The sequence below is a fragment of the Centroberyx gerrardi genome, chromosome 10, assembly GCF_048128805.1.
Source record: "Centroberyx gerrardi isolate f3 chromosome 10, fCenGer3.hap1.cur.20231027, whole genome shotgun sequence".
NCBI lineage: Eukaryota > Metazoa > Chordata > Actinopteri > Beryciformes > Berycidae > Centroberyx > Centroberyx gerrardi.
In genome coordinates, this window is record NC_136006.1 from 7,973,122 (window position 1) to 7,991,192 (window position 18,071).

The 18,071-nt window shown below is 39.9% G+C and overlaps 1 protein-coding gene across 1 annotated transcript in view; it reads left to right on the forward strand.

The window, feature by feature from the left end:
• dpp10 (dipeptidyl peptidase like 10) overlaps positions 1 to 18,071 on the forward strand; it is a 154,503-nt gene that overhangs the window by 122,884 nt on the left and 13,548 nt on the right. Inside the window, exons 6-13 of the mRNA XM_071918271.2 lie at positions 3,630 to 3,682; positions 4,496 to 4,577; positions 8,429 to 8,549; positions 10,696 to 10,850; positions 11,825 to 11,922; positions 13,404 to 13,527; positions 15,219 to 15,257; positions 17,205 to 17,312. Coding sequence (XP_071774372.1) covers positions 3,630 to 3,682; positions 4,496 to 4,577; positions 8,429 to 8,549; positions 10,696 to 10,850; positions 11,825 to 11,922; positions 13,404 to 13,527; positions 15,219 to 15,257; positions 17,205 to 17,312 — 780 coding nt within the window. The remainder of the gene's footprint in view (positions 1 to 3,629; positions 3,683 to 4,495; positions 4,578 to 8,428; positions 8,550 to 10,695; positions 10,851 to 11,824; positions 11,923 to 13,403; positions 13,528 to 15,218; positions 15,258 to 17,204; positions 17,313 to 18,071) is intronic.

The following is an 18,071-nucleotide window of genomic DNA, read 5'->3' on the forward strand; positions in this document are numbered from 1 at the left end:
AAATACACAAACTTTCTAAATACTGGACGACAGTGATTTATTTTTCTTGGATGTATGTCATAAGCTGTTTGCCATCCATTGTTTTTGTTAGTTACTCTATCAGCTGGCCGTAGTAGTACTGGCCCAAATGAAAGTCACGTGACATGATATCAGCGTTTTGATTGGCTGATGCATGAACCTAGTTGCAAAAAGTACAAGCAGTTTCAACTTGATTGCACGCAACGTTTCAGTTAATTGCAGGTGGTGATAGCCTACACAGTGCAACTCCGCTGAAACTCAGTTGCATACATCCGAGTTGCGTGAAAAAGTTTCACCGTGTAACGGCAGGCAAGAAGGCGTAAGACGAAGGAACTGGCAGTGCACTTCCAACAGAGCAACAAGCCACAAGACACCGACAACATGCAGGGAGAAGATGAGGAGGTGGCACAGTCCAACATGTTCTTGAAATGCATATCGACAGAACATTTGTCTGGTCTCATGACACGGCTGCACTGTAAAAGAAAGGACAGAGAAGACTATTCTTGAGGAAGCTCAAGTCATTCAACGTGTCTCAACTGACTAACCTGCATCTTCTACCGATCGGTACCGGCCAACGCACTGTTCTTTGCTGTCTTGTGCTGGGGAGGCAGCATCAGGATGGAAAATGCCAGCAGGCTTAACACACTCGCTGCCTCTGTCACGGGGCTGGACAGCCTGGAGGCGGTGGCAGAGGGAAAGATGAGATCCGAAATGAACTGCATATTGGACAATACCTTCCACCCTGTCTGCGATGAGTTGATGCTGCTATGGAGCAATTTTAGCCTCTGGCTCAGCCCCCCTGAGGTGTACCAATGAGCACTTCAAGCGCTCATTTGTGCCAACTGACATCCGTGTGCACAATGCTTCTCACAGCAACAGCCCCAGTCAAATAAAAAGGTGCTGATGGCTGCTTTCTCTGGACTGTTTTCTCTCTTCGTTTGCTCTGGACTGCTCAGTACATCTGCCCTGCTCGCACTTGTACTGGACATATTCCTGTGCACATCTTTTCATAAGAGCTAGTACATATTTCTAGACAATGTAAATGCATCTGGACACACTTCTGTGTATTTACATCTGATAATGTGAATAGCTAGTGATGACCACTTGTACATTTGCTTCTCTCAATGAAGACAACATATTATTCTTAATATGTTCGGTAGTTTTAATTATTTGTTCTATTATCTTCACTACTCTCTATTTGTGCCATTCTTATCTAAACCAAACTCTCTGCTGCTGCAATGACCCAATTTCCCCATGGAGATCATTAAAGTGTCATTGAATCTGATGTACTTTAATGTACTAATGTACTATATGTAAACTATTGTGATTGGTTGAAAAAATAAAACCACTGGATTATATTTTTTGCCTTTATTCTCACTTTATTTGTTTATTTCTTTTATTTTCCTTTATTTAGTCCTTCATTCCCACTTGAAGGCTCTAACCAGACAGCACCCAGACAGCAGGGTGGCCTGATGATTAGCGAGATCATCCTCTAACTGGAAGGTTCTATAGGTGGAGAACCAGACCTCCATGACCCCGGGTGTCCACCGTGTGGAAATGCCCTTGGGCAAAACACTGAATTTGTACCAGCTACATTAGCGCCAGTCTGTGGCTGACTCCTGCAACCTGATCTCCGCCCTCCATGTGGAGGGAGGAAGGAGAATTTCCCCTTTGGGATCAATAGATTAGCACAAAATAAAAACAACAACTATACAGTAGGGATGAGATGATATGGTTATCTCACGATACGATTTGATACGCGATATGGGGTTCATGATTTGATACAACCATGATACGATGAAATAAATAACAGTTCAGTGACAACAAAGTATGGCTGTGCAGATTTATGTTTCTGAGACAAATCTTTCTAGCAATGGCATTGGCTGCTAGAATGTAAATAACAATTTCAAAATGTCATTACAAAATGTAAATAATACAATTTCAGTGGAGAGCTTGTTAAATTGAGATGGTCAAGCCATCTCATATGTGATTACTAGAGCAGAATAAAATGGAGCTAATATCACGATTCATTTTTCTGCCCCATGATACGTATTGTCACATTTTTGTACTGTAATATATTGAATTTCAATATATTGTCCCATCCCTACTGTACAGTAGTAATGAAAGTCTGTTTCCATATCTTATCCCAAAGGAAAACAGCGTGTAAATGCTTAGGTTTACATGGTGTAAGAGTCCTGCATTGTAAGGCTTTTTCCTGTACCTGTTTCACTGACACCACGTTGGTAAATGGCGCAGGGAGCACAGGCATTTGTCAAAGCCATCAGAGTTAGACCAACCTCTGTCCCGCCTCAGGAGATCACTCATCTCGGCTTGTCACCGCTATTTTGGTGAGAGCCCCAATCACTCATCAATCACGGCCCCTATCACCGTTTATGCCTACATCTCCTTTAAGCCCTTCCACATCCTTAACCACTATGCATAATTCACGGCACCAAAGTGCGCCCTTTCTGATTGAAGAAGGCGTTTTTAATTCAAGCTATCCATCCTGCATTCTGGTTCCCCATTTTTTTTTGTCCCCTGTCTGCTCAAACAGATATATCAAATATACAGTATCATGTAAATCTTTTTTTAATCACTCTCTCTATCCCCTCATGCATGTCTCTCTCTCTCTCTCTCTCTCTCTCTCTCTCTCTCTCTCTCTTCTTTTTTAGCACTTTTTAGCAGTTTTTTTTGTCCATCAAGGCATGTACAATATTTATAAAGATAGTAGCTGGAGGTTGCACATTGCAAACTAGTTGATGCTCCAACACGAAGCCACGGAACTGCTTATCTCCAAAGCCAGAGAAAATTTACACCGAGACCAAGTTCAATTCATTTTCATTTCAATCAGCTAGAAGTGTAAATAGAAATTACAACTCATTTGCTAATGATAGATCATCCATGCACAATTATGTCTTAATCAGTTGGATACAAGAAACCATTTTTTTTTTTGTTTAGTTTTTGAATTTGGAAGACAATTCACTTATTGAATTGTGAATTTGAACACAGCCCAGATTTACACCCATTATCAATCAAGTCTATCCCCAAGATGCTTTTAACAGTACAGAAATCCAGGTGTAATTTCGCTCTTTTAACAGATTCCCAGGCTATGTATCACAGCTGAGCGCATGAATGTCATCTTTATGATAAAATGCAAAAACCCGGGCTGTTTCTCTGCCCGAGCACTAACCATGGTCAGACTTCTATTATCATGTCAGGCACAGCTTCTCCGTTGGGAATCTAGACAGCTTTACATGCACCCCACTGTCACAGGCACTTCTGATGCCTCTCTCTCTCTCTCTCTCTCTCTCTGTCTCTCTCTCTGTCTCTCTCTCCCGGGCTTTCTGAGCAGAGGCACTCGGTGATGATGGGTTTCTCAGATGGAATTAAAATGTCTCGTCCCACAGCTGTCATCCATGCAAATTGCATTGTCTACAGATTCTATCACTGAAAACAGCCAGCAGTCGTTTTTTCTTTGATGCCTTTTTTCCTTCCCTTTTTTTTTATGATGTCATTATCTGTGGTGCTGCTTCACTCGTTAATGTTTCATGCAGTCATATTTTTTTCTCTCTCTCTTTTCTCTCTCTCTCTCTCTCTTTATTTTGCTCCAGGTTTACCGCCATTCCTACATGGCCTCCTACAGTATCTACAACATTCATACACGGTATGTGTTCTGTGAGACGTCTTGTGTGGTGAAAATATCTGTCATCAGGGAAAACCTTAAAAGACAGTTCATTGATTTTGGACCTATATATAATTTGTCTCTTAGATACCTGTAGTACTTGGACCCACAGAGAAGATTGGCTCCAGAGTCAGCTGTCAGTTGAAACAGTGAGCTCAGTTGCCTCTTGCTGCTAGCAATGAGTCCAAACGGGGTTTGTCAAAATATCTCTAAAAAAGATAATTTGTAGGCTCCACAGCGGAGTTGAGGGCAAACGGAAAAGTTGCAAAGAACATAAATTAAAATTAGCTCTGGATTCGTGACACAGTTCCAACATTATGAACACTTTCACTAATCAGGAAATCATGGAACTATTTTTCTCTGCTGCAGCACAGACTGCAGTGGGGTGAAAGTGCGTTGCTGGCGGCGTGATCTTTGCGGTCAGGTCAGATTGTACACAATTGCACATGGAGCCAGGTAGAGTTTGAGTGGAAATGGTGCGGTGCTGCTGCTTTCCAGGCAGTGAATATAAATACATTGGTTGGTCGCAATATCGGTTTCACAGACTGGCTTTTTTGGAGATTTTTTTTGACAAACCATATTTGGACTCATTGTTAGCAGCATGAGGCAACGGGAGCTTGTCATTTCACCCGACAGCTGACTCCAGAACTAATATTTCCTGTGAGTACTGCAGGTATGTAAGAGACAAATTATATATAGGTCCAATATCGGCAAAGTTATCCTTTAATCAATGCCATTTGTGTTTTTAAGTAGTTTTCCCTCCCTTGATGATATTGCTTGTTGTCTTTGTTTCAGGGAGGTGTGGGAGCTGGACCCTCCTGAGGTGGTGAACTCTGTTCTGCAGTATGCTGCCTGGGGAGTGCAGGGCCAGCAACTGGTGAGTATACATACACACACACACACACATACACACACACACACACACACACACACACACACACACACACACACACACACACACACAGTCTTACTTAAGTCACTTTTGAGGTATTTACATAGACTTACATTCATTTCCTGGAGACTTACCCTAACCCTAACCATAACCACTACTTGCCTAAACCTAACCCTTACCCTAACCTTAACCTAACCCTAACCTTAAACTAACTCTAACCTTAACCTAACCCTAACCTTAACCACTGACCCAAAAATCAGCTTTGTACCAATTGAGGACACGGCTTTTGTCTCCAATTGCACAAGCCGTCCCCAATCAACTGGTCTTAAGTCTGGTGTGTGTCCCTGAAAGTGACTTAAGTCATACCCACACACACACACACACACACTCACTCACCCTCCTTCACATCACACTCTCACTTCGCCTGCGTCAGGGTTATTTCGTTCCAGGGCTATTCTAAATTAGTTTATGTACCTTACTTAATCATGCATTTTGTTGTTGTTGTGTGCCAGTCTGCTCCATGGTGAGTCTTGATGTCATTTCGGTTTCTGTGACCAGTTCACCTTGTCTCTCTATATTGATTTTTTTCTGTTTTTCTTTTGGGATTGGATTTTTTATAAAAGCTCCTTTGTTTGCAGACTTTGTTTTTCAAAAGTCAAAAAAGGGATAAGACAAAAAAAGGCAACTAGTAGCCTATACACAGTATTCTCATTGCATTTGATTAATACATATTTGTATGCATTCTACAAACTCAATAATAAGAACACGTTAAACACACCAAAATTTGTATTACTTTCAATAACATTACATGTGCAATGAATAGGTAAGCCTCACAAAATTATTTCCAGAAATTTAGAAGGTATAAACACTGTCCTTTATTGGCTCCCTGCAACACCCGATTTAGTATTTCACCTGAAAAATAAATCACCCTATTTTTGAAGATCTGGGCTCCCTGATAAAGTACGTATCAACAAAATAAGAATTTAACTTCACCCCCAGTCCCATTTCTTGTTGCATTTGGGTGACATTGTCCCATAAGGGCAGTAAAATACACAGGCACAAGTACTGTCATGGCACTTTCCGATTGAAAAGTTTGTGTGTGTGTGTGTGTGTGTGTGTGTATGTGTGTGTGTGAGAGAGAGAGAGAGAGAGTGTACACCTACATGCATGTGTGAAAACAAAAAAAAAAGATTTCTCCTGTCTGTGCTGTTGGTGGTTTTACTGTCACTCTTCTCTAATTTGGAATTCCCAGCTCTGCTCATAATATACTGAAGTTCACTTTGCGAAGGAACCTAATTAGATGGTAATTTCCTGCCATCATACCTTCTTATTTATCTACGCCGGACAGATGGGGAGGCTATTTTGTTGACAGCTAAAAGGCTAAAAGTATAGTAGAGTCCCTTTGTCTACATTTGCAACTTTCAGCGTGGAATATTTGAGCATAAATCAAGCACAGCTCCATTAGGAAGCCATTATGATGATACGCAGACAGATGTGTAGGCTTCCCCGCTCTCGACTGACACACGCTGCATCATTAGCCGCAAGAGCATCTTACGAAACAATGACATTGCACGTGTGTGTCTTGTGAAAGAGGCTCCGATTGTGAGTTGCTGCGGTGCAAATATTTCCTTGGGAATCCTTTCATAGGTGTATTCTCATTAGTAAGGTGCCACAATGTTAAGTTTCGAATATAAATTAGGTGTCTGTCTCCGCGCAACATCATAGATAAACTTCACTTGACTTGACATTAAAGGGTTTTAAGCACAGAGTGACACAAAGTAGGTCTAGTGGAGTGGGATACTGATTTGTGCCATTTTACAAAATCCATTTGTGTACATTAGTTTGATTTTGACCATTTTCTCGCTGTTGTGCTGAAATTTGGGAATTTAAAGGATAATTCCAGCCATGGTGAATGTTAAGCCCATTTGCCAGATTTCTCTCTCTCCCTTATGAAATTCCTGTTTTGTTTTGTTTTATTTTTTGTTTGTTTGTTTGTTTTTTGTGGAAACCTGTAGCTAGAAAGCTATTTTGGCCTACATTACTTTTTTCTAACTTTTGATGTCGGTAAGCGGATAGGAAACAAGCTTTTTATTGTGCGTCTCCATATAACTTGCTTATTTAGCAACTTATTGGAAAGGAACCTTATTTCATAGGAACTACTTTCAGGTAGAAAAACCTTGTTCCTGAGCTGAGATGCTTGAAATGAGGCGGGATGTAACCACTGAGGATGTTAGTGATTGGTGAGAAAGGCGGGACTTTAGATATTAACAGAAAAGTGGTAGGAAATTACTTGATGTGTTGACTGTTTCTCTGATAATAGCATGGAAAAGTCCACAGGGATTTCTTTTTAAAAGGGCTTAACATTGGCTGTGGCTGGAATTATCCTTTAAACCAAGCTTTCAGCCTGCTTTGTCTTAAAAAACACTGCCAACTCCCTCTTCCCTACAATTTAAAAGATTAAACCTGTGGCAGCAAAACCTCAAACAGCTGATTATTCTCACACCGTTGTTGTTCTGATGAATCCACCCACCTGAGCAGAGAACTTCCTACTTGCAGATGGTGTATTTGGAAACTATCTAAGACTCTGCTGTTAAAAAAGGTCTTTTCTCTAAACCTTGTGTAGCGTGCACACACTGCCTTCTGGAGTGATTACGCCTTGATGCCTTCAGTCTAGATGGCAGAAGGCCCTGCTGACTGAGGTTATGTCAGAGCAGGGATGAGGGCCTTTAGCAGCGGATTGTTATGTACTGTAAGATCACATAAGGCCACAGACATCTGTGTTTTTGGAAATGCCAAAGAAGGATTCTGGGGCAGAATTTGGTTTGCATAACTTAGAGAGATTAACTCAGATTGTTACTTTCTCAAGCTGGACTTTTGATTTGTCAGATGTGTCCACTGAGTTCAGCATTGCCTCATTTTACAGCAAAAAGTTATTGTTATTTGGGTATGAGTGGACACTACAAGCTGAATTTTTAAAGTGGCAGTCTACAGGTTCCTCATTGTTATTTTTATTTGTGCAAAATCTTTGGTGATCAGTGGTGTGAGTTTCTGTAGGTGGCGCTCTTTTCTTTATCTGTTCAGCCATGGTGGCTATCGCTGCTCATGCTAACTACCCAGGTCTTCTTCTGTTTATTCCAAACAAACCTCTGGTGCTGCTGCTATAAAAGTTTCATTAATAAACAAAATATCTCTAAAAGAAAACAAAGGAAAGAGCTACCTGACACCGGGTGTTTAGAACAGCAAATGTAAAACTGAACATGAACTGGATATGTTGAATCACTATTGGCTGATAGAGAGTAAATGGACATTTACTGTATTTATATGAAAACGTTGCAATGTCACTTTAAATACAGCAATGAACTACATGTTTGATTTGAATGTTAAATAAAACTGTTGCAGTGTTGGCATGTTGTGTGTCTGATCAGTGTCAAACCTGAGTAGAAGATCCTGGTTTCAGGATGGTAAATTTATTGTTGAGTCCTTTGGAGGTATCATGGGTGTACTTCCACAAATACAGTACATATTATGGGAGGTAATCACTTGATGACTTACCCACACTCACCTTTAATCCTAAGAGAATAGCGTGTACATTTGATCAGATACTGTGTTTCCCAAATTGATTGTTAATCCAGTTGATATGTATGAAGGTTGTGAGTATATAAAACCCAGATACTGGCACATATTTAAAACTTTTAGAGCCTAACTGTCTCTCTGCCAGTTTTTGCTATCTAGGCGATCTGAACATCATCGCACCACTTTAACCTGCTATATAATGTGACATGTCAGTCGTAACATTTTAAGACCCTTCGAGTCCCTGGTGTGCTTTTTCTCCACAGATATACATATTTGAAAATAACATCTACTACCAATCAGACGTCAAGAGCAACTCCCTCAGACTAACGTCCTCGGGGAAGGAAGGGGTCATCTTCAATGGGATTGCTGACTGGCTCTATGAAGGTACGTTTGGGCTAATTCTGCATAAGACATAAAGGGATATTTCTCATTCAGTCCAAGGGAACAACTAGCTAAAGCATGCAGTTTAGACCCGTGGCTCTTAACTGTTGGAATGACGGATGATAAGAATGCTAAGAAACCATTTTAGAGAAACTGGATGACAAACATAGAACTTTTTTTTGTAACAATATGAAGTATCTGGTGAAGAAAAACAACTAAAATCCAGAATATGATAGTATCGTCTTGGGTTCATTTTGCTATACAGAAGCCGCATTGCCACAGTGGATTTTAAGCATCGCTGGGTACAAATGATGATATCTAACTTCATTTCAAAGTGCCGACAGAATGTCTCATTAAAGTAAAAGTTTAGTGTTTGGAGAATATATTACCCAACAAAAAACAGCAGTTAAAGATTGATAATGTTTGTTCTAGCGCAGATATCTCCTACCTTCTGGAAGTGATGAGTAATTCTGTGTGTGTTTAAAGTAAACACACTGCATACACTTAGTGTTATTTGAAAGATTGTCACTGCCTTGTGATATGGATAGAAAATTGACTTAAATGCCAACCTTCTGGTGATTTTTCCAATTTAAGACATACATTTCCTAAACACACTGTTGTTTTTGTGCTTTTTTGTTTGTTTTTCCACTTTGTACATTTTTTTCTCAGCTTTCCCCCAAATGCACAGCAGTAGGAGGAAGGAAATGCTGAATTACAGTAGCTACAAAAGCTAGTTTCATCCTAAACAATACTAAAACATGAATGCGGTTGAAGTGACAGAATTGGACTGAAAAAAGTAATTAAATTTGGGAGAGGGAACTTTGGCCCGTCACGGAAGAGGAAGATTATGTAAATCTTAAGAAAGTTTATCTGCAAGCGACCACCATAACTGTTCATACTGATTTTCTTTCCTTGGTTCTTCTTTTTCTTCTTAATTATATTGTGAAGTACAGTAATGTAGCAGTCTATGCTAGAAAGTTTACCCCAAAATTATCACTACCTTTAATGCTGTGATTGTTGGGTTTTTTATTTTATTTTTGTGAGAGCATCAGATTTCTCTCCACTCTCCTGTGTTTGCCTCTATCACTGTTGGAGTATTTTGAGAGCGAGTGAAACTATTATAGGCCACATTTTCTATCTAACTCCAAGTCAAATACAGTTAACACCATTAATACACATTTCACCATCACTGATATTTCAACAAACACAAAGAAACGTTAACATTTCCTTTTTTATAAAACCTTAATGCAGAGGATTTACTTTTAGAGTTTTCACAAAACGTGTGTCAGTAATGTGGAATGTAGAGATATTTCTAGTAGTACAGATACAAATGAAATGGATAATCATGGCATTGAGTTCCACACCTTTTTGTACCATTCATCATCTTAATTGCCTTAAGGCTTAAAAATCCTTCTTTAACCTGTCTCCTCCCCTTCATCTACATCTCCCCTTCATGACTGAAGTCGATTCAACATGTAAACTGAATAAGGGATCATAGCTTTCACATGGATTCGAAAGCAGCACATTTTTGTTGGTTAGCGTCCAATGTACAGTGTGGTATACTATGTTATTCAAGAGTCCCACTTGGGATTTGTTTGTTGAATACATATAAAACTAATCTTGCATATGTACCCCGTTTTCCAGTGCGCACCTCTCCATTGTTACGTCCACAAGCCAAAGTAGCGTTCCTCTCTTTTTGGACTCTAGATATAAAACATGTTTGGTGACAAAGGAGTTGCTACAACATCGACAGGTCTCTTGCATAAAAAATGAAGTCACATTTTCACAATAGAGACGCGTAAACTACCTAATTAGAGCAGAGGTCAAACAGAAACATCTAGTGAATATGTAATCTATCATGATGCAAAGTAATATAATAGTAGTACTGCTTTGTCATTTGCTTTTTTTGGCTTGAGAGCAAAGTTTTTTAACCTTCATAACTGAAATGTCTCGGGACGCCAGTCGCTCTCTTGTAGTACCGCCCATCATTGATACCCAAATGAAATCCTTTCAAACCCCTGCAGATACAGTATATTATGGCCATTTTGTGCTATGGGACAGTAAAAATCTTACTTCTTGCACCCTTAAATTCAAGATTCCTGATTCCTGTTAAAAGAGTGTTGTTTTACTTGTGTCTCTCCCTAAACAGAGGAGATCCTTCAGACCCACGTGGCACACTGGTGGTCGCCTGACGGAGAGAGGTTGGCCTTCCTGGTCCTTAATGACAGTCTGGTGCCCAACATGGCATTACCACGCTTCACTGGCATGACATACCCCAAAGGGAAGCAGTACCCGTACCCAAAGGTAAACATTAGTCAGAAACTGAAACTGTACTTACCACAATATGGGTGAACTGCTCTGTCGGCACATTTGGAAACCACTTGCTGTTTAAATGAACGGATCTCCTGCATGAACCATGTTTCCTTGCACAAATGAAGAACAAGCTGTCTATTGTAATTTGTTATTTGGTAACACTTACCCTTACAATTGTCTAATTTCAGTGTATTTATTTGTGTATTAACCTGTAGCTTATTACTAAACGGAAATTGTGCTTACATTGTGGTGTCTACACTTCTAAGTGTATTATGTTTTGGTGGATATCCATTAATTGGATATTTGTTTACCTATTCACAAAGCTTTTGTTATGTTCAAGTTAATGCCCCTTCTCTGGAGTTGTCGAATTCTTAATTCTGGGAAATGGAGGAAATCACTAACTGAAATTAAGTGCATTGGAATGCACTAAAGATCCCAAATTAATATCTAACAGTGTAAGAGTATCCAAGGGTGGATTTTTCCTTTTAAGGAGTTTTGGGAACAATGTTCAGACCAGAACCTTTGGCAGAATTTAACTGCTTATTCGTCAAGATTGTAATTTAACAGCTGCTTCAAAGGGAGGAGGCAACTCAGAACTGACCTAGCAAACTATTTATCAAATAAATGAATGAAAAGTTAACTGTTGTTCCACTGCATCATGTTTAATCAGCAGTCTTTTTTCATGTTTAGCTGTTTTTTTGTTAGGCAAAGATTCAGATAGATAGATTCTGTATAACAACACATACATAATGGTCTAACTATGTGTGTATTTTGATACAAAGATAGAGCTGCACTGTGAAGCGTTACCATGTTTTGCTACTCTCAATTTCTAACTCATTCCAATTCACTACATTCACTACTTCATTATGCAGTAGTTTATTGGTCGCACCTGCCACTTTGGACAGTGTTGCATGCAGCAATTCCCAATGCAATGATGCGAGACTTTTGCCTGGTTGTGTGTGCAGGCTGGCCAACCCAACCCAATGGTGAAGCTGTATGTAGTCAATCTTTACGGGCCAACACACACTCTGGAGCTCACACCACCAGAAAGCCTCAAACTACGGTGAGATACGGTGTTTGTGTACGTGTTTGTCGGACTTATGCATCAACCGGTGTAGCAGTTGGAGCTAAATTTTTGACATTTTGAATTTTAGCTGGTTATTTTTCCTCACCAGACACTTGGCACACTTGTGGGAAGAGCTTATACACTGCAGCTCACTGTACCCCTGCATTGCAGTTACAGTAGCTGTAACCTTTGGTGTGAAAGAACTGCTAACAAGCTATTTTAGGAAAACTGAAGGACAAACTGAGACCCCCGAATCCCACCAAGGGTCCGGTGAAGGAAAAAACTAATTTAAATCACAATGGCTATGGTTACACTTGTCATTCCAGCATGATTTTCAAACAGCAGATTTTATGAAATTGCATGTCTGTCACGCATCTCCTGTGTTTGTATTTAAATCTTCGTCTGCATTACTTCCATCTCTTTACACTGCTTGTATGCATTGCTTGCTTTGCTGCTGGATTACGTCTACAAAGCCCAGTCCCACAAAAATGTGTGAAATGGCCAAGATGTCTTAAAATGCAAATAACGTGCTGATACGTTTCCCCACCATGAAAGGATTACATGAAGGAGACATGACTAGAAACAGGCAGTAGTTTGTTGTTTGTAATAATATGGTGGAAAGCAAAGGTGTGGAGGTCAGGGTGGTCTAGCGTTTACCTTTAGCTCCGACGACCCGGGTTCGGTCGGCGTGTCCAATTCATTGCTATCGCCACATAATCCTTTGGTGGTGGGGGAACGTAATCTTCACATTATTTGTGTCCAAAACACATAATCTGCGTTTCAGAGTTCGTGCTCATTTCATGAATTGTGTGAGACTGTGATGATCTAGACGATGTAGAATGCCAACAAGACTGCGAGTCTGACCACTTCCATATCGGACGGATGATGGAAGAAGCCTTGAAACAACAAGTGTGACCATAGCCTTGGTGAAAGTAGCTCTTTCCTGCAAGAAACATGACATGGTTACACTGTATCTCATTTATAATACTGTTGCATTATCTTGGACAGAGTGAATGTGATGTTGAACTTTGGTAGTCCCTTGGGTTGTACAGCTTCCTAGCCATGATATAACCCCAAAAATTGTCAATTCTCTGTTATCTGTTGCTCCGGTAGAGATGATAGGAGAATTGTGCTTTTTTCTCTCTCCATTCACTGCCGTTGTATGGTGAAACAGGTCTGAAAAATCACACTTCTAGCACATAAACGGACGCGAACAAAGCAGATTCTGACAATATATAAAAGAACTAGCACCAAAATCCGGACGGAAGAATTTCGGTGTCAAACTGAAAGCTTTAATAACATAAAGAAAGCGATTCACTTAACCACACTTAAGCGACATTACTAGTTATTTTTATATATTGTCAAGGTACTACCAGGGTTCAACGTCACTTGAAGATCATTTCAAAACTTGCAGTCAACTCTGAAGCATGGAAACAGAACTTGAAAGAGGCTGTGTAATCATGATGTTTTCCATGTAGGGAACATTATGTGACCATGGTCAAGTGGATCAGCAAGACCAAGACGTCTGTGAGGTGGCTGAACCGGGCGCAGAACATCTCCATCCTGACTGTGTGTGACACCACCACAGGAGCCTGCGTCAAGGTGTGTGTGTGTGTGTGTGTGTGTGAGAATGTTTCTATATGTGTGTGTGGGGACAACTGAAAGTTTTCTGAATGTGACACCTTGTTTGCGCTGTGTAAAGTTTAGGTTAGGGATTTATCTCAATGTGTTTTAATCATCAGCTAGGAAGTTATTAGGCTTTATCGCTTTGCTGTCTAAATGAATAGAAAAGTAAAATTTAATTCCCTTTGCAATGCTTCAGCCTTGTGCATTTCTTTCAAACATAACACAAAGCCTAGTGTATTGATTTCTCAGTGTCTAGTGGAGTGCTCTTAGCAAGGTCTACGGTTGATAAAGCCAGAGGTGGAAAGTTAATAGTTAGCCTACACCTACTTCAGTTATTGTACTTGACTTGATTTTCAGGGTAACACTCTTTTTCTCAGTGTTTCTCACAGTCAAGTATTGTATTTGTTCCTGCTTTTACTTGAATATGTTAAATTATTGTTTCATTCATTTCTGTGAGCGGTGCCATGGGTTTGTTGTTGCTGAGTTGAAAAGGAGCCAACCCTAAACCTTGGCCCCTAAACAGCTCATCAAGTTATTTGCATGAATCGTGGCGTCCTTCATTGTTTTTGGATTGAAAGGATCTGGAGTGTTTTTGTGAAATACTCTTTTAACTGATTCATCTTCTAGACCACAATAAGTGTTCTTACTTTGGTTTGAGTAACACTAAGCACATATCTGCTTGAGTAAAATCTTTCAGTATTCAGTATTCTATTTAGTATTTATTATTTAGTATTATTTAGTATTCAGTATTCTAATTTTATTTATATTTTTTTCTCTCATCAATCAAATTTTTTTTTTAGAGTGCACGACATGTGGGATTGAGGGGGGTGGGGCTTAAGGGCAGGTGGGATAGTTACCAAAATACAAAAAAACGAATTTTGTGAAGTTATCTCCACAAGTATATCATATATTTCAAATTCTTAATAAAATAATGAAATAAAAACAGTACGACAAAAAAAGTTTCAGTATTGTCTCCACCTCTGGACGGCACGGAGCAGTCGTCGCCCTCCCGTGGCACCATGGGACGAGACAGGCCGCTCTCCAAATCCATAGTTCCTGGGTTAACTCCCACAGATGACCAGAGCACAAACAAACACGCCGCCCAGCCAAGAGGCAGCTCAGGCCTGGACGCCGCGCCGCCGGCCGCTGCCAACACTCTGGCACGCGCCCATGGCTCCGGGTTTGAAATGAGAGCTCAGACTGGGAATTGTGTCCCCAGTGGAGTTTTAAAGTAAATGAAGAGGAGTGCGGCTGTTTGAAAGGGTCCATTATATGACAGTGGAGTCTATCTGGGAAATATACCGCTGAGGTGTTGTTCCGAAATGACCTACACCCATTTTGAAAAAATATGACACATACTTTCACAAAATTATTGCTGACATGAAAGAAAACTCATTTTTGGAAAAGAACATGATTGCACTGCATCTCCAAGACTTACAATGCTGTTCCATTATTAGCTCTTTTCAAACTTTTGTCTACCAAATAGATACATTATCGATGAATCACCTCTATTTTGGAAGTCTTACATGATGAATTTCTTGTAACAGTTTTTTTTTTAATAGAAATTAATATGTTGCATTTTGGAATGAAACCCTGGCTATGCTGCCAGATGGGAGGATCTGAGTAAATTAACATCAGTCTATGACATTTTGTCCTTTCTTTTTCAGAGGCATGAAGAAAGCTCTGAGCTCTGGCTTTCAAAGCAGGTAAAGTACTTTCCACTCTCTCTTATAAAAGCCCATACTGCCAAAAAAAATGACTAGATTAAATTAATTTTACGTAATTTAATCAAGGATTCACTCTAAAAATCTCCCGCTTCTCTCAGAAATGTGGAAAGATGTAATTTCACTTGACATCAATCAACTTTATCTCAATAGCTTTGGGATGATCTGCCTTAAATCAAGGTATTGTCAAGATAATCCTTCAAACAAGTTCAACTCAGAAATGAGTAGATCGTCTCTCACCCCATTTTCAGCTTTGTTCTTGTTTTTTCTGTAAGAAAAAATAAGATTTTAAGACTCAATGCTCGATAAGATGGATATTTTTTGCAGTGCATTGAGTCATTTAAGTTGCACTGACTGCCTGTAGAATATCAATGAACTCATGTGGTTCTGCTGACCTAGATTTATATTTCTATCATCAACCTCTTTGCTTGTGTAGTGATGTCAAGGGAGTCACTGGACCCAGATAGAGTCCAATAGCCTGGCATCAAATAAAGTCCGGCAAGGCAACAGGCCAAAAGATATAGCTGCACCACTAGTTACACATCTTGACATAATTACATAATAATCATAATAATCACAATAATAAACTTTATTTATATGGCACTTTTAAAAACAATTGCTGCAAAGTGCTTCACAACAAATGGCATAAAATATAAGGTAGTGTCAAGAAAAACACAACTAAGATAAAAATAATTAAGTAAATAATAGAACAGTAAAAAAAGGAATAGAAAATAAACACAAATGAATAAAATTAAAATCATTATAAAAGAATCTCAGAAAAAGGCCTTGATAAAAACACAACTACAGCAACAAGATCAATATACTACTATACTATATAGCTATATAATTGAGCTAAACTGCTATTTTTCTGAGTGCGAAATGAGACGTTTTGGCCCTACTTTTCTGTTTAGTGAAGTCCGCTCAGCTGCAGCACTTTTGTTATTTACTCAGCCAGTTGGAAAGCAACAGCAGTGGAGGCACAGGAGAGAACGTTTCTGGCGGGGTTCGATCCTATAAGCCGGCAGGGATACAGTACATGTTTGGCTCCAGCGGCGGCGAACTGAACCACTCGACAGTCTGGGCACATGGACCCGCTTGTCTTTGTTAAAGTGGTAATCTGCGAGATCCCGGTTTGCTGACTGCGGGTGTTGTGTCGGAGCAGACAGGGGGCCTTTCGTAACGGATTTTTTATGTAAGATCACATAAGGCCACAGACGTCTGGCTTCCAAGAAATGCCAAAGAGGGATTCTGGGTAAACTGTCTCCATCTGAGGCAGAATTTGGCTTGTGTTACTTGGAGATATGGAGCCGTGGAGCCAGTGTCGGTTTCACAAGCCGCAGTTTGAATGTGTCAGATGTATCGACTAAACTCAGCGTTGCCTCCTGCTACAGCAGAAACTTATTCTCATTTGGGCATAACTGGACACTTCAAACTGAATTTTAAAGTGGTAATCTGTGAATTTCTCTTTTTTTTATTTTTATTTTGTTTACATCTTTGGTGCTAAGCGGTCATTGCGGTGGTGTTTTTTCACTGCACATCCCAGAAAACCAGTACTGTAACGTCTTTTTTCTTGGATTTTCTGTTGATGCAGTTTGAGTTTCTGTAGGTCTTTTCTTGGTCTGTTCAGCCATGGTGGCTATCACTGCTCATGCTAACTACCCAGTTCAATGAACCGCTGTTGCTGATGGAAATGTAAAATGCATCACTTCATAACTTCACTTCTGATTTTTGACAGATTTGAACAAGACTGTTTAGTCAGCAATGAAAGAAAAGTCAGACCTCTGCCACACATGGTCAGAAAAACAGATTTTTGGACATTTTTGGATAAATCCAGACTAAGATATTGTGTTATGAACATGTTTTGGGTACACATAACATGGATTTTGTTGCAAAAAATGACTTGGCCCTCCTGTTCCTTTGCTTCTACAGAACCAGGAGCCGGTGTTCTCCAGGGACGGCAGCAGGTTCTTCCTGACCGTCCCGGTCAAGCAGGGAGGACGAGGAGAGTTCCATCACATCGCCATGTTCACCACACAGGTTAACTTCCCATCGGCACATTTATGGTGTTTACGGTCAGGTTACGCTTCATTTAGCACAGTGTAAACCCACAGGTTTCATACACAAGGGATTTGGTTAGATTCTCCATTGTTACTGGATGGATGTTGTGCATTGCCGCAGCATTAATAGTGTTGTTTTATTTATTTACGTGCAGCCTACGCTCTGAAATAAACAGAGAATGGAGGAAATTACTCACGACGGCCCTTATTTATCATGCTATTACTGAAACCACTGCTAATTGAACTGTTGATATAATCATAAAAAAATAAACTTGTCTTTCCCAATTTATGAAACTTTCCTCCCCACCAACATAAGCACAAAATCCAAAGAGAAGAGCCTGTTATGAGAAATGATATTTCACAATTCCCCACCCGCATCCAATGAAGTCCACAGGTTGCATGCAGGGTTTCAGTTAACATAATGGAGATGAACAGGCTGATTTGAATACAGATTTGGAAAGCCATGGATGGTCTCCCTGCTGTTTGTGTAACACGCTGATTCTTATTTCTCATAGCACTACAATAAAGGAGAACACTTATCACATTAGATTAGAATTAATGCGGCATTATTTTTTGGAGGAATAAATCACCGGGTAAGCCTATTTAGCTTAATCCCTGTGGTAATGAATTTGTGAGATGTGATGAATAATTCTGCAAAAAAAATGACTACAAAGAAGCAGTGGGTCAGTATGTGGCAGAAACAATATACAGCGTGTACATCCGAGCGCACACACACTCA